The sequence below is a fragment of the Lutra lutra genome, chromosome 15 (assembly GCF_902655055.1).
Source record: "Lutra lutra chromosome 15, mLutLut1.2, whole genome shotgun sequence".
NCBI classification, from domain to species: Eukaryota; Metazoa; Chordata; class Mammalia; order Carnivora; family Mustelidae; genus Lutra; species Lutra lutra.
In genome coordinates, this window is record NC_062292.1 from 63761726 (window position 1) to 63778075 (window position 16350).

At 55.6% G+C, this 16350-nt stretch overlaps 1 protein-coding gene across 3 annotated transcripts in view; it reads left to right on the forward strand.

Annotated features, from left to right (window-relative positions):
• Positions 1–1305: 1305 nt before the first annotated feature.
• The window catches only part of OLFML2B (olfactomedin like 2B), a 35569-nt gene continuing 20524 nt past the window's right edge, over positions 1306–16350 (forward strand). For all 3 annotated transcript variants that reach the window (XM_047705309.1, XM_047705310.1, XM_047705311.1), the window contains exons 1-3: positions 1306–1816; positions 4333–4596; positions 6326–6433. In XM_047705309.1, the coding sequence (XP_047561265.1) occupies positions 1640–1816; positions 4333–4596; positions 6326–6433 (549 nt within the window). In that variant the 5' untranslated portion in view covers positions 1306–1639. The remainder of the gene's footprint in view (positions 1817–4332; positions 4597–6325; positions 6434–16350) is intronic.

Sequence of the window (16350 nt, forward strand, 5' to 3'; positions counted from 1 at the left end):
ACGATTTGATAGTTGCCATAGAGTACTTTGCGGATGTATGTATGTGTTTGTGTGAGAGATGTTTCCACCAGCCCAGACAACCAGAACCTTGGATTTTTGTTCAAGAACTGAGATTTAGGGGCGCCTGGGTGGCTCAGTGGGTTAAGCCTCTGCCTTCGGCTCAGGTCATGATCCCAGGGTCCTGGGATCGAGCCCCGCATCGGGCTCTCTGCTCGGCAGGGAGCCTGCTTCCTCCTCTCTCTATCTGCCTGCCTCTCTGCGTACTTGTGATCTCTCTCTGTCAAATAAAAAAAAAAAAAAAGAACTGAGATTTTTAAAAAAAACTATTAAAGCATATTAATAAAGACTATCATTATACGTGAGTCCATGATCATCGTTTCCATGAGCTGAAGTCTGCTTAGCTTATCACTGATTATTACAACGCTCATGCCTTAGTGTGAGAGGCAAGGTGTTCGTATCTCCCCAGATTCATAACACTTTTCCCATCTTTGAAGGGGTCTGGCTCTGTTCAGTATTTTCTGCGTGACAGTTGTCCCGGAAGGCACAGTGCCTTTCCTTGGATCCACACATTATTAATCTCTACAGTAGGTACATAAAAGGGACACAGACTAAGGGACACGGTAACATAATCGCACACCATTGAAAGTGGACGCCCTCTCGGGGATCATCTAGTGACCCGTCCCGAAGCAGGAAGCCAGTAAGAGCGGGTCTCTGGGACAGTCACGGATTCTCGGGCAGAAGCTGCGCCCACGCGGACCCGCAGAGCCTCAGAGACTCCCAGCCGCGGTCCTCCTACTTAAGAGTCACACCGGTCGGGACACACTCGGGCAGGGAGTTCGCCAGCCGTCCTCTGGGGGGAGGTATGGCCAGACGGAGCCGCGGCGGCCGGCCCGCGAGCTACCAGTGGCGCTAAGTTCAAAGCGGCCGAGCCGAGTCCGGGAAAGGAGCCGCGGAGAGCCGAGCTCCTTCTCCCCCGGGGGCAATAAAAAGAGCGCGCCGAGGAGAGGGGCGCGGGCCCGCAGCGAGAGCCCGGTGCCCGCCTCCAACTCGGGGCGCGCGGCTCCCGCCTGAACCGCACAGGGACCCCCAGCGCTGGGGCGAAGTTCGGGGGGGAGGGGGTGCGCAGAGGCAGCTGGGGGAACGAGCGGGACCCGGCCCCGCGTGCCGCCCGCACAATGGAGGCCCCGCCCCTACCCCGCCCCTCCTCCTCCCTCGCATCTTCCCTCCCTCCCTCCCTCGCTCCCTCCCTCGCTCCCTCCCTCCCTCCGCGCCGCCCCGCCCCCGCCCCCCCAGCGCCGCGCGCGCCCGGCCCCCCGCCTGCCACCTGAGCCTTCGGGCCGACGCCGCGCTCGCTCCCGGGGCCGCAGCCCCCGCCCCCCTGCACCGCCCCCCCGCCGGGGCCGCGCCCCCGCCGCGCGCCCGGCTCTCGACCCTGGCCGCACAGTCGCGGCGGCTCGCGCCGGGGAGGACATGAGCCGGGGCCCGGGGGCGCACCCTCCCGCCGCGCTCAGCCGCGCCCAGCGTCAGCAGGCGCCCTGAGCCGCCACTCCCGGGCCGCGCCGCCCTCGCGCCTCAGTGCCGGCCCGCAGCCCCAGCCCGCCGCTCTCCCACGGGCGCAGCCCCTCTGCCCGCGTCCCTCATGGCCAAGCCTCTGCTGCTGGTCGTCTGCGGCGCTCTGGTGGCGGCCGGGGTCCAGTGGGGGCCCAGCGCGCCCCCCGCCGGAACGAGCGAGCCCCCGGACGCGCCGACGGTGGCGCCCACGGAGGACGAGACGCTGCAGAACGAGGCGGACAACCAGGAGAACGTGTTGTCGCAGGTAGTCTGCGGGCCCTGGCCACCCCCACGCCCCAGGCCCGGGGCCGCTGCGCCCCGATTCCGGAGGCGATTCCTCAGCGGAGGGACGGGGTCCTTCTCCCGGCGTCATGGGGTCTTTCAAGGTTACCGAATCGGGAGAAAGGAGAGAAGGAAGGCGACTCCACACAGCTCCCTGAAAAAGAGGGTTAAAAAAAAAAAAAAAAGATCCTAACCCAAACCTCTAGTTCCAGGGCTGTGAAAGCGTGGCGGTCTCTTGCCTGTGTGGCTGTTCGTGGGAAAGGGAACGCGACAACAGGCGGGCGTGTGGGACGGGAGGCCGACGGCTCTCCCCCGGGGTGGCACTTGACAGCCCAGAGTGGCACGCACACCAGGGAGGAGGGGGTGAAGACAGAACAGCGGCAGGTGTGATGCCCCCCAGGTGGCCCCGCACAGGGGGACCAGGACAAGAGCCGGCATATTGGAGAGACAGGGGGAAATGCATGGGGGGTGAGTGACAGACAGCTGATTGTGTCCGGCTTTGTAAAGTGTCCCTTTGCAAAGTACTGGGCTTGACCCAACTTCAAACACCCTGGTTCCTGTTCTATTAGCAAAGGACCAGTGGAACAGTAAGACTTGGAATGGCAGGAGTGCTGGGTGGGTAGAGCAGGGTCTTCTGACGGTCTGCAGCCCAGGTGCCTGCAAGGGACAGCTCTCTCGACCTGCACGCGCTCCAGAGCTGGATACAGTGTGGTGGGTGTTGCCATCACCCTAAGGATGGGGGCTGGCTGAGGGAGGTGGTCTGTTGTGCTGCCTGCATCTTGCTAAGTCCTTGGGCTGGGTGTTGTCTCCTTTCCGGAGGAAGATCACTTCACTATGGTGTTATCAAATGCTCGTGTCCTCACCCTTTTCCTTCAGAAGTTACGCTGTTTGATGCCCCATAGCCCGATAGCCTCACACTGGCTCCTAAATTGAAAGGACATAAAAATCCCTTACAGCGGGGCTCTGGAGGACCCTGCATGAAAGTGTTCCTGAAACCCGAGTCTAGGAGAGGAAGGAATCCACCCAAGGTCCCAGAGTGGGCTTTGCAGGGATCCAGGCAGAGTTTCAGTGAGCAGACAGCCACGATTTACGGTCTGTCAGCCCATAAAGAGTAGCCGCTTCGGTCACTCTGCGCTGTGACTCCTGCGTCCGCTGATCCATTCTGTATTTGACAACAGCTCTAAAACAAATATTAGTGTTAGAAGAAACCCAGCCTTTGCAAGAAAAACATTACAAGCCTTCTTCCCCTACACGGCATCCCAGGAACATTCCCACCCCAGCAAGGGCTCTGCCTGCCTGCCAGGGTCCTTAGTCAAAAGAAGGGAACCCTTCTCTGTGCCCGGAAAAGGAGAGCTCCGTGGCTCTGGGGCTGCAGGCTCTGGGGCTGGGGAGCTGGGGAGGAGCCTTTTCCCCCAGAAAGCCTGTTTCCATGGTGTGCTTTCCTGCCTGGGGAGGCTGGCAGGGGCGAGAGCTCGGAAGGAAATGTCTAGCATTGTAGAAGCAGCAGGTGCAGCCAGGTTGCTCTCCTGGCTGTGGCCTAGGGCTTGGGTTCAGAAGCTGTTGTAGGAGTGAAAGGAATCCTTAGGCTGAGTAGACCTTACTGAGTTCCGGGCCTGTCTCTTTTCTCCCAGGTCCCATCCTTCAGGGATGCCTGGGTGGCTCAGTCGGTGAAGCATCTGCCTTTGGCTCAAGTCATGATCCCAGGCTCCTGGGATCGAGTCCTGCACTGGGCTCTCTGCCCAGTGGGGAGCCTGCTTTTCCCTCTGCCTGTGGCTCCCCCTGCTTGTACTGTCTCTCTTTCTGTCTCTGACAAATAAATTTAAAAGATCATTAAAAAAGAAAAAAGAAAGCATCCTTCAAAGGTCAGATCAAGTACCACTTCCTCCAAGAAGTCTTCTCTGGCGCTTGGCTGGGGCCTCTCTGGCCAGTTTGAGCCCGGCTGTACTGCACCACATCAGGACACTCGGCCCTCTCTGCTTGGCATGGCTGTGATCTGTGTGGGTGTTGCACCGTGAGCTCCTGCGAGTGGGCTCTCTGGCCTGTCCACTTCCCTCTCTTAGCCCCTGGCACCGTCCCGAGTGGGCACCCTATGAGTGGTCCGTGAGGGATGAGGCTAGAAGCAAAGCAGCCTTCAAATTGGCATCTCAGCCTTGCCATCCTCCCTTCAGCCCCTGTCCTTTCCTTTTTAAATCTCCACCTGGGCTCTAGTGAAGGCAAGGGCTCATCTGTTTTTCCCTCGAAATGATGAAAGCCTAAGGCCCCCTGAGAAATGCACAGCTTTCCAAGACAAATGAAGAGAGCTGAACTCCTAAGCGCCTTCAAGGAAATTTCAGTGTCAGCAAATCGTGTTCCGATGACTTCTTCTCCCGACTGTTCAGAATCGTCTGAGGTCTCCAGCTAGTGCAGGATGTTTGACACAATGAAGGCAGACCCTTCCTGGGAGCCAGGCCGATACCTCTGTTTGCACACTCAACCCCTTCTCTCTGTCTCTGTGTCTAGTTGCTAGGAGACTATGACAAGGTCAAGGCTGTGTCTGAGGGCTCGGACTGTCAGTGCAAGTGTGTGGTGAGACCCCTGGGCCGAGACGCCTGCCAGAGGGTCAATGAGGGAACCTCCAGGAAGGAGGACTTCTACACCGTGGAAACCATCACCTCAGGCTCGTCCTGCAAGTGTGCGTGTGTGGCACCGCCGTCGGCCCTCAACCCCTGCGAGGGAGACTTCAGGCTCCAGAAGCTGCGGGCAGCGGACAGCCGGGACTTGAAGGTAGGACTGGGGCGGGGTGATGTCACGAGTGGGAGGGTGCCCTAAGGCCTTTGGGTAAATGGGGCCTGGCTCAGCCTGTTAAAGCTCACGTCCCAGCATCTAGTGTGCTGAGTGCGTGTCGGAGGCCAGTCATCTGCAAGCCGGTCAGCCACAATCCCGACGTCTGAAGGGGATGCCGAGAGCAAAGTGTGCCGGCCTCTCCCTGTGGAGCCAGGGAGGCTGGGCCTGGGAGCAGCTGCTGTGCCCAGGGGCCAGAAGAACTCTGTGTTCTTCTCCGTGAGAGTTACTGCCACGACTTGCTGTTGGCCCAGCACACACCCCAGAGGCTAGAGACATAGGAGCGAGCCTGGCAGTCCTCAGCACTGGGGCTGGGGTGACCCAGGGCAGCAGAAGCCTGGGGCCTGCCGTAGGTCGGGATCAAATGGAGATCCCGGTCCCCAGGGTGGGGAAGCTCAGGCCTGCCTGAGGCCACTGCACGGCTGGGCGGAGGGCTGGGCCCGATCTTGGCAGCGTGGGCTAGCGGCCTGCAGTCAGGCCGACTTGGGTACAGATCTTTGCTCTGCCGCTGACTGTGATCCTACTCACGGTGCCTCAGTCACTTGCCTGACCTCCGTCTCGTTGCACAGAAAGTGGGGACTACAGCATCTCTCTTGTGGGGGAGCTGAGATGGCATAACTTAGCAGGATGCCTGATACACAGTCAGGGTCAGGAGCCACTGGTCTCGCTCGTGAATGACCATGCAGAGGGCCACCATGGGGCCTGGCACCTGCCACACACCCTGTGACCAGTGGTCATTGATTCCCTTCAAGCAGAGTGAGGTTCCACAGCAGGGTGCTTTAACAACCCGTCCCGGGACTCAGCCAGCCTCACAGAGCTGCAGCCTTGCCCCGGAACTACTTTTGGGACCGCCCTGTTATGGGATTGTCTGGGCCCTGAGAGCTTCTGGAACAATCATCTATTAGGAGTCAGAAGACCTTCACAGATTCCATCCTGTGGCTCTCCTCCACGATCGAGCTGCCTTCCTCTGGTGGGAACCACGAGTGTCTCGTACATGGAATTCTTCACCCAGTAGCAAGGCTGGGAGACAAGTGTGTCGGGCAGGCCCTTCGGGGACTGGTCCTTGGCTGGCCGGCTCAGCTTAGGCATCTCTCATTGGCCCCTTTGCCTGCACTCGGCGTGCCCTGGATGCCCGCAGAGCCTCAGCCACCCTCCTCCCAGGCCGCTGGCAGAAAGGCTGGTGCATCTGACACCTCAGAGAGGGTCACTGGGCCTCCTTTACCCCAGGGTCAGGTTAGCTTTCAGTGCCGAGGGAAAAGCGCTGGTAGGTTCCAGGCCTTCAGGAGACGATGAAGGCAAGTGTTCCAGAAGCACAGAAGAAGTTCTTAAGCCTTTTGTTGAGTATTTGGCTCACTTGCTGTGGGCCAGGTGCTGTGCTGGGTAGCTTGAGGAGACTCCTTTCAGCTGAGAGAATAGGAGGTCTGGACAGTTTGGCGAAGGTTTTGGTGACCAACAGCTTCACTTGTCCTTACAGGATTCTTCCATTTGTCTCGTCCGTGTGTTCTAGTTGGCTGACTGTCTCCCATCCCTGCTGATGTGCCCCCTGTACACAAACGCCAGTTTCCAAGGCCACCTCCCTGTGGAGCCTCTAGCGTGGAGGTCTGACAGGAAGCATCTCGTCCCGGGTCTGTCGCACCCCAGCCCTTGACTAACCCCCACTCCTGTTTCCTAGCTTTCCACCATCATAGACATGCTGGAAGGAGCTTTCTATGGCCTGGATCTCCTGAAGCTGCATTCCGTCACTACCAAACTGGTGGGGCGGGTGGATAAGCTGGAGGAGGTAAGGTTTTGCCTATGTTTTTTTTCTTTTTAGCTTTTATTTCTTTATTTCAGAGAGAGAGAGCGTGGGTGGGGGGAGGGGCAGAGGGAGAGACAGAATCCTCGAGCAGACTCCATGCTGACGGCAGAGCCCAACACGGGGCATGATCCCAGACCCTGAGATCATGATGTGAGACGAAATCAAGTGTTGGAAGCTTTGCCGACTGAGCCACCCAGACCGCCCCGCTGTATCTTTATCTGATCAGGTCCAAAAGTTTGTATCAAACTCCCACAGTAGTTTTTCAGAAAGCAGGTATCCTGACCAGTCTTAACCCATCTTCTTCTTGGAAAGACAAAATAGTAAAAAACTCACCCCAAATCATGCCAAATTGTTGATGACAAAGAGGATCCGTGACATATAAATGTAAACACCTTTTTTCATAGACAAGAACCATACACCCGACATATTTCTGTTTTTACCTTGACTTCCAGGGAACTCAGAGCTAAATGAAATATCAGAGTACAGTGAGCATTTTACTTCCGGTTTTGAGGTGGTGGCATCTCCCTTCTGGGAGTAGGGTTGTTCATCTCTTCTTCTGGTTTTGTTTCATTATTTCAACTGTCCTGCCGTCCGTCTCCGTACGTGTGTGTGTGTGTGTTTGTGTGGTGATCCATCTCAAATCCGCTTTAGAGAAAGAAGACGTAAAAATGATTACTAATAAATAACATTCCCCAGTGGAAAGCATTGCAGCTCCTCTCCCGCTGGAAGGACGGACTGGTGGTGTAATTTTCCCAGACAGACATCACGTAGTTCTGACGGGGCTCCCGGGATGTGCACGTTTGGCTCCATGGTTTTCAATGGGTGGTGCGGGGGTCTGGTGTGAATAGAAGTCATTCACGCAATAATAATGTTGATGCCGTTTTGTTGCTGCCTTGCTTCAAAACAGAGATAAGTTATTTGGTCACCAGGAAGGGAAGGACGGCCATGTAGCCTCATTGGTCGGGAGCTTACGGGTGTGTGTCGTCTACTGGCGCCCTGTTCTTCAACTGATACTTGAAATGGTGACTCAAAAAATTGAGTCTGTTTAAATTTTAGACTGCGACTGTCAGCACTCTCCTTACGCTTCAGAAAATGTTCCCGGAAAGTGAACACCACTTCCTCGTCCACCCGTCCTTGGGCCCGACTCCCCCAGTGCTGTGATGAGTGCTTTCTGCACGTGGCCATCAGCTCTGGGAGGCTGGGTGGGTCCACAGTCACTTGAGTTCCCAGGTCTGGCGAGAAGGGTCAGGGCCCTGGAACCGAGCTTTCTAGACAATTCGAGGTGGCCAATAGGACCACGTCAGCCCACTCTTCCTGAGGGGCCTTTGCAAGAGAATTAGGCCTAATCTTCACTCTCTCTTTAACGTCGACGGATGGAGTGAGGAGATTGGGAATGGTCAGCACCGTCCTGCTACCAAAGGCCTTCATCCAGGCCCAGGATTCGTTCTCCCATTTACAACTACTTTCTGGTTCCTTCAGATGGGTTCAGAAGGGATCAAGCTTGGATTCAAGTCGACCTTGGAAATTGGGAAGTTCTTCTTTTTCCCTTGGCCCCCAGAGCCATGCACATGTGAGATGCTCCCTTTAAAAAGAGCATAACATTTTATAGGAAAAGGGCTGACAGCCACCTCTGCTGCTTTCACCGGACCTTGGCGGCCACTTGGCTTTCATTCTGTCTCAAGAGCACAGACTGGGAAAGATGGCTCCTGGGTAGAGCCCAGTGCTCAGGAGGCCACAGTCAGGTGCTCAGCCTCCGAGAGCTCTGCTCAACTCCGTAGTCAGGCAGCGAGCCCTTCCTGCTGACAGGGTAGGCCTGCATTTAGTGGGCAAATTTGGTGCAGTGGCACTGTCCCGGGAGGATGGTGTCCTCTGTGTAGGCACAAAGTAACTGGGTTTTTGCCAAAACCCATCTGAGGTCTATCGATGAGAGTGATCTCTTTTTCCAAAACCATGGTATGTTGAGTAGCAAAAACTGGCCCTTTATATTAACATCAACAGCCCCGTATACTCACACAGCAGTTTCGGCTTTAAACCATCCCATAGACACTGAGCACTTTTGCTGCCGTGAGCTGGGTAGGACGTGAGTGAGGCCTGTGGTAGGTTCTAGGGAAGTGGAGGCAGCAGCTCAGGCCTTCTGGCTCCTGGGCCAAGGCTCTTTCTAATCAACCCTGTAAGCTGCTTTGAGTCATTGCTCTCTGCCCCGGGATGCATCACTTTTTCCTAAGCAGAGCTTCAAGCAACAGCTCTTCCAAGGGCATTTTTAGGCGGAGCTGTGGCTGCAGCCCGTGAAGTCCTGTTGAACAAGATTAAATTGGAAGAGGAGGTTCCCCCAAGCAGACTGTCCAGGGCTACCAGGCGCAGTGGTATGGCCGATGGCACAGATGGGTCCAGGCTCCGGGCCCACAGAACAGAGCACTGTCTCCTCGTGTGACATTCATCCTCTGTTTCCTGGCTCAGGCTGGCTGACTCGGTCTGCAGTCTGCAGTCGCTGGAAAGACACAGTGTTGGGTAAATGGAAAAAACAGTCCTCCAGCCGGGCTCTGCAGGAGGAATGGACGTGAAATTCCGCTTCTGGTCTTTGGATATTTTGGAATCCCAAGGGGGGTGCTTTGGAGGTCAGACCAGACAAAGGGGTCAGATTGGAGGGGCATTTTGCCCAGAATAGGATCATTGCTTGGCAGTAGAAGTGGGCACACGTGTGAACACCACCCCCCCACCCCCTTGTGTAAGTAGAAATGGAAATTCCATTTGCAGATGAAAGAGGAAGGAAGGAGAGAGAAATAGAATCTAAATGGTTTGAGTCTTGCCTTTTCGTAAAATCAGCTCTAAGAGCTCTGGTTAGTGGGGAGATCTTGGTTAAGCTCTTGTTTTAACTTAAGGAAAATAACACACACATAAAAAAAAAACATAAGGGCGCCTGGGTGGCTCAGAGGGTTAAAGCCTCTGCCTTCAGCTCAGGTCATGGTCTCAGGGTCCTGGGATCGAGCCCCGCATCAGGCTCTCTGCTCAGCAGGGAGCCTGCTTCCTCCTCTCTCTCTGCCTGCCTCTCTGCCTACTTGTGATCTGTCAAATAAATAAATAAAATCTTTAAAAAAAAGAAAAGAACATAAGCAACAAATGTACAGCTTAATTACTACAAAACAAATACCCATGTAACTATCACCCAGGAAAGCTCAGGAAAGCTCAGCACCCCCACATGCCTCCCCTCCCCCAAAGGAACCTCTATCCCGATTTTTATGTTAATCATCTTCTTTGCTTGTTTTTTTTTTTTTTAACATTCTCATTACCTAAGGCTGCATCCCTAAATATAACAGTTTTGTCAGTTTTTGAGCTCTAGGTATATAGAGTCCTACAGAATTGTGTGTGTGAATGTGTGTGTACCCGTGTATGTGTGTTGGGTTTCTTCTACTCAGTTTCGTTTCTTGGGTTTGTTTTGTTTTATTTTTTAAAGTAATCTCTGAGGCCAGCGTGGGACTTGAACTCATAACTCTGAGATCAGGAGTTGTATGCTGTACTCACTCAGCCCGCCAGGAGCCCTTTGTTTTTATTTTTTAGTTATTTATTTTTAAAGATTTAGTTATTTGAGAGAGAGAGAGCATGAGCATGCGAGAGCAGAGGGGGCGGAGAGAGAGAGGGAGAAGCAGGCTCCCCGCTGAGCAGGCAGCCCAACATGGGGCTCGATCCCAGGACCCCGAGATCATGACCTGAGCCGAAGGCAGAGGCTTACCCCACTGAGCCACCCGGGTGCCCCTTTTCAAGGTTGTTTTCAATAGTCACTTACGTTGTTTCGTATCTTGTGGTTCATTTATTTTTACTGCTGTGCCATATTCTCTTGTGTGACTACAGCGTAATTTATCCAACTGTCCTACTGAGGAGGGATTTGGGGTGTGTTTTCAGTTTTTTAATTCATAATAGCCCTGGGAGCTTCCCTGTACACGTTCAGCCCCACGTGTGCTCCCTGGCCCAGGCCTGCGGGCACTTCTCAGTGCTGTGTAAGTGGGAACGGAGCTACCGGGACGTGAGTTAGGCTAACCTTCAGTTGTAGGGGCGATTGCAGAACTGTTCTCCCAAGTGCTAGTACAAGTTTACGTTCCCTCCAGCAGGGTATGGAAGTGCCATACACATCCTTACCAACAGTGGGTACTGTCAGACTTTCCAGTTTTTGTCAGCTTGGAGAGTGTAAGAGAGTCGGGCCATGTGACTGTATTCCAGAAACGTAACCCCCAAAACATCTCTTCTGTTTGCCTGGTGGAGGCCTGAAACCCCATGGGCATTCCTCTAGACCTGGCCCCAGTAAAAGTAACATCCGAAGTGGTCAGCAGGCCAAAAACTTATTTTTTTTTTAAGATTTATTTATTTGACCGAGAGAGCACATAAGCCGGGGAAGGGGCAGAGGGAGAGGAAAAAGCAGACCCACCGCTGAGCAGGGAGCCCAATGTGAGCCTGCCTGATGCCAGGACCCCGGGATCATGACCTGAGCCAAAGGCAGACGCTTTACCGACTGAGCCCCCTAGGCACCCCCAAGCCAAGAACCTCTTTTTTTTTTTTTTTTAAAGATTTTATTTATTTATTTGACAGAGAGAGATAACAAGCAGGCAGAGAGGCAGGCAGAGAGAGAGAGGAGGAAGCAGGTTTCCTGCTGAGCAGAGAGCCCCATGCGGGACTCGATCCCAGTACCCTGAGACCATGACCCGAGCTGAAGGCAGAGGCTTAACCCACTGAGCCACCCAGGCACCCAAAGAACCTCTTATGTGGTAGACTAAGGCTGGCCATTGGGAGAGGCTGGGAAGGGGAAGGAGATAAGAGAGGTATGAGGGTACATTGAAATTGGAGGTGAGTACACAACAGGAGGCAGCAGAGATGAGAATCAGAAGTGTAGAAGGAAAATCTGCAGCTTCCAAAGGTGAGGGCAAACCCTGGTCATGGCACTGATTCAGCTAAGAAGAATTTACCCTGAGCTCTGAGGGCACCCAGAGACCCAGAGCTGTGTGGGCTGCCCGAGCCTCGGCATGGGGACGCAGGCGCAGGCTACAACCCAGAATCCATCTGCTGCTTCCAGGAGGTCTATTAGCAAAGTGGAGCAAAGGACGGAGTGACAGATCGCTAAAATAATCTCTTGTAGCATCACAGTCTTAGTAGGATTAAGTCATTCCCTAAAGAGGGCAAATCTTTGGGAAGAAGTGCCTCACCCCCACTCAGCTGTGGGATGCACCTGTCCATGTTCGTAAGTACTTGGAAATGGGTATGACCGTGTACACACATGCCTTTGTAGACGTGTGCGTGCGTGTCCCCTGCTCTTGACATGGGCGCCTGCCTGCAGCTCCCCAAAGTGCGATTTCTGTTGCCGAAGCCCGGCCCCGGCTGCCGGGTGTGACTCTTCTCTTTTTCTTGCCCTTCCCTGCTTGGCTTTGCAAAATGTGTCCATGAGCACAGGGCATGGTCACTGTGGAACCTTGTGTGTCATCCGAAGGCTTTTCTCCTAATGGCATTGTGTCCAAGTAAGATCTCACATCTGTGATGTGTTTACCAGGCTCAGAACTGGCCCGGTCCCCAGAATGTGCTAGCACAGACATTGCTATGGCTTTTCCTTCAGCCCTGACAATGTGGTGGCCTTTGGATTTCTGGTCTGAAAGGCAAGATCAGACGAGATCGGGCGCGTTCAGGGTGGTATGGCCGTAGACTGAAAGGCAAGATCAAAGAGCATTACCGACTCCGGGGGGATACATGTTTTCACCAACTAATAGGAAAATGTCATGTGCATCTGTGCAGGCCTGGCCGTGAGTTAGGTCTCTTTCCAGGCCTCCCCTCTCTGCCTGCCCTCTGTGCCCATCGAGACACCCTGAGTGTTCACTCTCCTTCCCGAGCAAATCTGCGTTTGCGGTCAGGCATTTCATGCCTCTGCCACTCCAGTGCAGCCTTGGAGAGGAGTCTCGCCCACCCTGTCCGACCCCAATGTTGTCACCTTGGAAAGGGAAAGGCTCCAAGAGAGTATTTCTAAGCTACATTTCAGCTTTAATGTTATTTAATTCAGTTATATCTGAATATGAGTTCTCCTGGGGTTGTATATACTTCAAATCTAATTTGTCACTGTGGAATGAAAGGTTTTCTTTTCGGCTAAGCAGACCGAAGGTGTGAGAGGCAGCCCTCCACCTGCTGTCCTAGGAACAGCTTCCAGCTGCCAGGACTTGAAGGGGACGTTGCGCTATATAGACGGGTGAGGTTACCCCGATCCAGGAATTCAGCATCAGAGGCCTGGGACTTCTTGTTCTCAACTTGTCTGACTGTCCTTCCAGGCTCTGGACTGCTTGAGGGCAACCTGAGCCTGAATCATCTCTATGGCAGCGTCCTGGCCCCCCACCCGAGGTGGACTAGACACTCAGCAGCTGTTTGGTTGGGGGAGTGATTGAAGGGGCAGCTGGTGGCCCCTGCCCCTGGGCCAGCCTCCCCAGCTCCGTCAGCTGTGGTCCGGGATCGTGCCAGGTCCTGCCTGTCTGCTCAGCTGGGACACCGGCTGTTTCTAGCCGCTCTCACCCTCCAGCACTCTCACCAGGGGCTGGAGACAGCTGTTGGCTGGGGTGGCTGTCCCAGGCCACCGGGTCCTACCTGTGTCTTGGAGGGCTCAGAGGGGGGGAAGGGCAGGCGAGCTGCTGGGAGCTCGGAGCCCCCAGGATCCGGTCGCCCACACACTCACTTCACCCCTCAAGGAAGGCCGTTCCCGGCACCCTCTGGCTTGCCATCTGCATCGGGCCCTGGGCACATCCAGCCAGCGAGTGATAGGAGTCAGGTGGCCTCCTCGGATGTGGGGGCACATGCCTGCTGCAGGACTTGGGGCCCAGGCTTGGCGCAGCTGCAGTCCGGCTTTGTCTCCTCCTGCAGGCCCAGTGCGTCTTTTTACAACCCAGCAGCCTCTCCGGGTTGACGGGGGTTCTCACCTTCCCTCTTGCCCGAGCTGCCAAACCTTAGCTCACTTCCCCTTTGCTGCCTACATATCCACTCCGGACGGCGAGGGCCAGCCCTGCTCCAGCTTCACCTGGGGGCATCACGTCGGCCTTTGTGCCTGGCAGAGCATACCCAGCGCCTCGCCCCTTCTCCAGGCCAAGCCTGGCGAGTGGGATTCCTTATTCCTTCTTTCTCCAGCTGGGACCTGGAGGGGTCCCTTCCCTTGCCTTGTGGTGGGGTGCGCTGGTGCCCAGAGCCAGCCCCTTCGTCACTGCACCCCTGTCCCTGGTTCGGGGCGGGGCGGGGGGAACAAGAGCACAGAAGCCTTCCAGAGCTCTCCACCGTGCTCGCTCCCGTCACCCCCAACGCTTTCTGCTTACGTTGTCACCATCTCACCCAGGCACCCCTGTCCTTGTCCAACAGCCAGACAAGGTCAGGACACAGTCTGTACCTGTGAAACAGCTTTCCCACATCCATTCCACCGGGCTGCACACCCTCCATGGCCTGACACCCGCATGCCGGCTGTGCCCCCAGTTCCACCAACTTCCAGTCCCCTGTGCCCAGGAACCCCTCCAGGTTTGCACACTTCCTCCCCTGTGGTACACATGCCTCTGGCTATATCAATGCAAGACGTGTGTCCCCTTCTGGCAGTCGGGGCTTGCTCTCAGCGGGCATCTCCTGGGCCCTGGACCCAACCCCGAGTCCCTCCGGTCCATGGCACATGCTCTGTGAACCCCACTCAGGTCCTTGCCTCTGCTCAGATCTTTATATGCCATGGCTGGCTGTGTCCAGCCTCCTGCACCAGCCCCGTCTACAGGCCCTTCCCTCCTCCTCCCCGTCCTCCTCTTCCTCATACCAGCATCCTTGCGGAGGGCCAGATAGGCCCCATGCCTGTGTCCTCCACCGCATTGCTGGCACCGCCCATGGGCCAAGCTGCATACACCATCACCGGCAAGGCTGCAGCTGTCCCGAGGGGAAGAGCCTGAGGCCTGAGGTCATGGGCTTCACTGTTCGGCCAGAGCAGATTCAAGAGTGCCCTGTGTGGGCGGCGTCCCCCGTGCTCCCCGAGAAGTGGCCCATGAAAGGCCTTGGTGTTGAGGGAAGCAAGAATCTCGGGACGGTGGGGGGGCCCCGCAAGGCCAAGGCCAGCGCCCCCCTGGGGTGGAGGCGGCCGAGTTGGGGGGTGGCCGGGGAGTGGCCGCTGCCCTGGGGGATGCCCGCTGGCCCAGCTTGGCAGGCCAATGGGGTGATGCCCCTGCCTGCTGGCTGTTTACTTGGTGGCTGGCCGGCTTTTCTGTTCCGGGGCGAGTGGGGGGGCAGTGCGGAAGGAGCCATATGGCTCCTGTGGGTTCTCAAGGCCAGACTGTACCAGACCCTCCTTTGTGGAAACCCCAGATAACGGCTCCTCGCTCAAATCAGAAAGGGTATTGGGGATTTATAAGTCAGGGAGAAGAAGGCCCCTCCAGGGACCTAGAAACCCCAAGATCTGGAGAACGGGAGCCGAGTCTGTGGGGCTGCCCCTTTGCCTCGCAGCGAGTGCAGAGGCTGGTGCCAACTCTTGCAAGGTGTTCAGTAACCCAGCAAGGCTCTGCAGGGCCGGGCATGGGGCCTGCCCAGCAGGGAGTCCTAGGGCCACACCACAGCCCCCCTCCTAGAGACTGCGTCATTGACCTTGCTGACCTCTCAGGAGATACAAGTGTCACCCACCCTGACTTTGACTTTTCAGTGGTTGGTGCTTTCCTGGTCATTGCTTTCGCCCCCTTATAGAGGGTGGTCTTCATCAGAGCGGGATCCTGCTGGGTGTGGCTTACACTTGACCCCTGAGGCCCAGCATGGAGCACATGAATGCATTAATGTGAAAGTAACACCCGGAACCCCTGAGCCTGCTGGGCTGTGTCGTATGTCTTAGGACGTTGAATGGTAACAGGGGGAGATGCCCAGACCTGACTCAGCAGGTGCTTGGGGATGCACAGAAATGCGTGAATCCTAGGTGCCTGGCTGGCTCCGTCTTGATCTCAGGGTCATGAGTTAGAGCCCCATGTTGGGTGTAGATGTGACTTAAAAATCAAATCTTTAAGAACAAAAAAAGAAATGTGTGAATCCCACGAAGCCACCTGGCACCTTTCTTGTTGTCCCCAGAAAAATCTGGGTCCTATAAAACCGCCTCTTTCGAACATTTGGGCCCCTCTTTTCCGGCAGGTGTACCCCAGGCTTCCTACCTTTAAGGCAGCACTTCTCAAACTTGAATGTGTCTGCAGATTGCCTGGGGGTCTGGTTAAAAAGCACATTCTGATTCAGCAGGTCTGGGCAGGGCCCCAGACTGTCTTCCTAACAGCTCCTGAAGGTGCTCCCCGCTGCTGGTCCGTCCCACTTTGCGGGTCCACCACATCGCATGTCTCTGCACATGCACACGCGCAGTCTCTCAGAGACCCCAAGACCACACTACAGTATTCACAGGCACCTCTAATGGGCTCCCCATATTTCCAGAGCTGGCTGAGCACCAGGACCTTCCCGCAGGGGTCTTAGTGGTCCCGTGAGTGAATCTCAGAGACAAGGACCAGGAGGCTGGGTGCTGGGCTCAGCTCTGCCACTTTTATTTTTATCATCCTGGGCAAATCCCATCATTCCTCTGGGCCTCGGTTTCCCCATCTGAGACATGTTTGAGTTCTGGGATCCTCCAGGGGCCTAGAAACCCCAAGTGTAATATCCTATGAAATATAATAGCCACTTTGTGTGTCCCAGGCACTTCCTCATATATTAACTTATTTACTCATAGGAATTCATCGGGAAAGTGCTAGTATTGCCCCATTTTACCCCTCGGGAAACAAGCACAGCGAGTCTGATGAGCCCAAGATCAAAGAAGTAGCAATAACACCAACATGTGAGCCAGACCGTTTCCTCCAGCATCTGTGCTCTTAACCATTGCCCTCGACTGCCCCTGGTAACACCTGTCAAGAGTG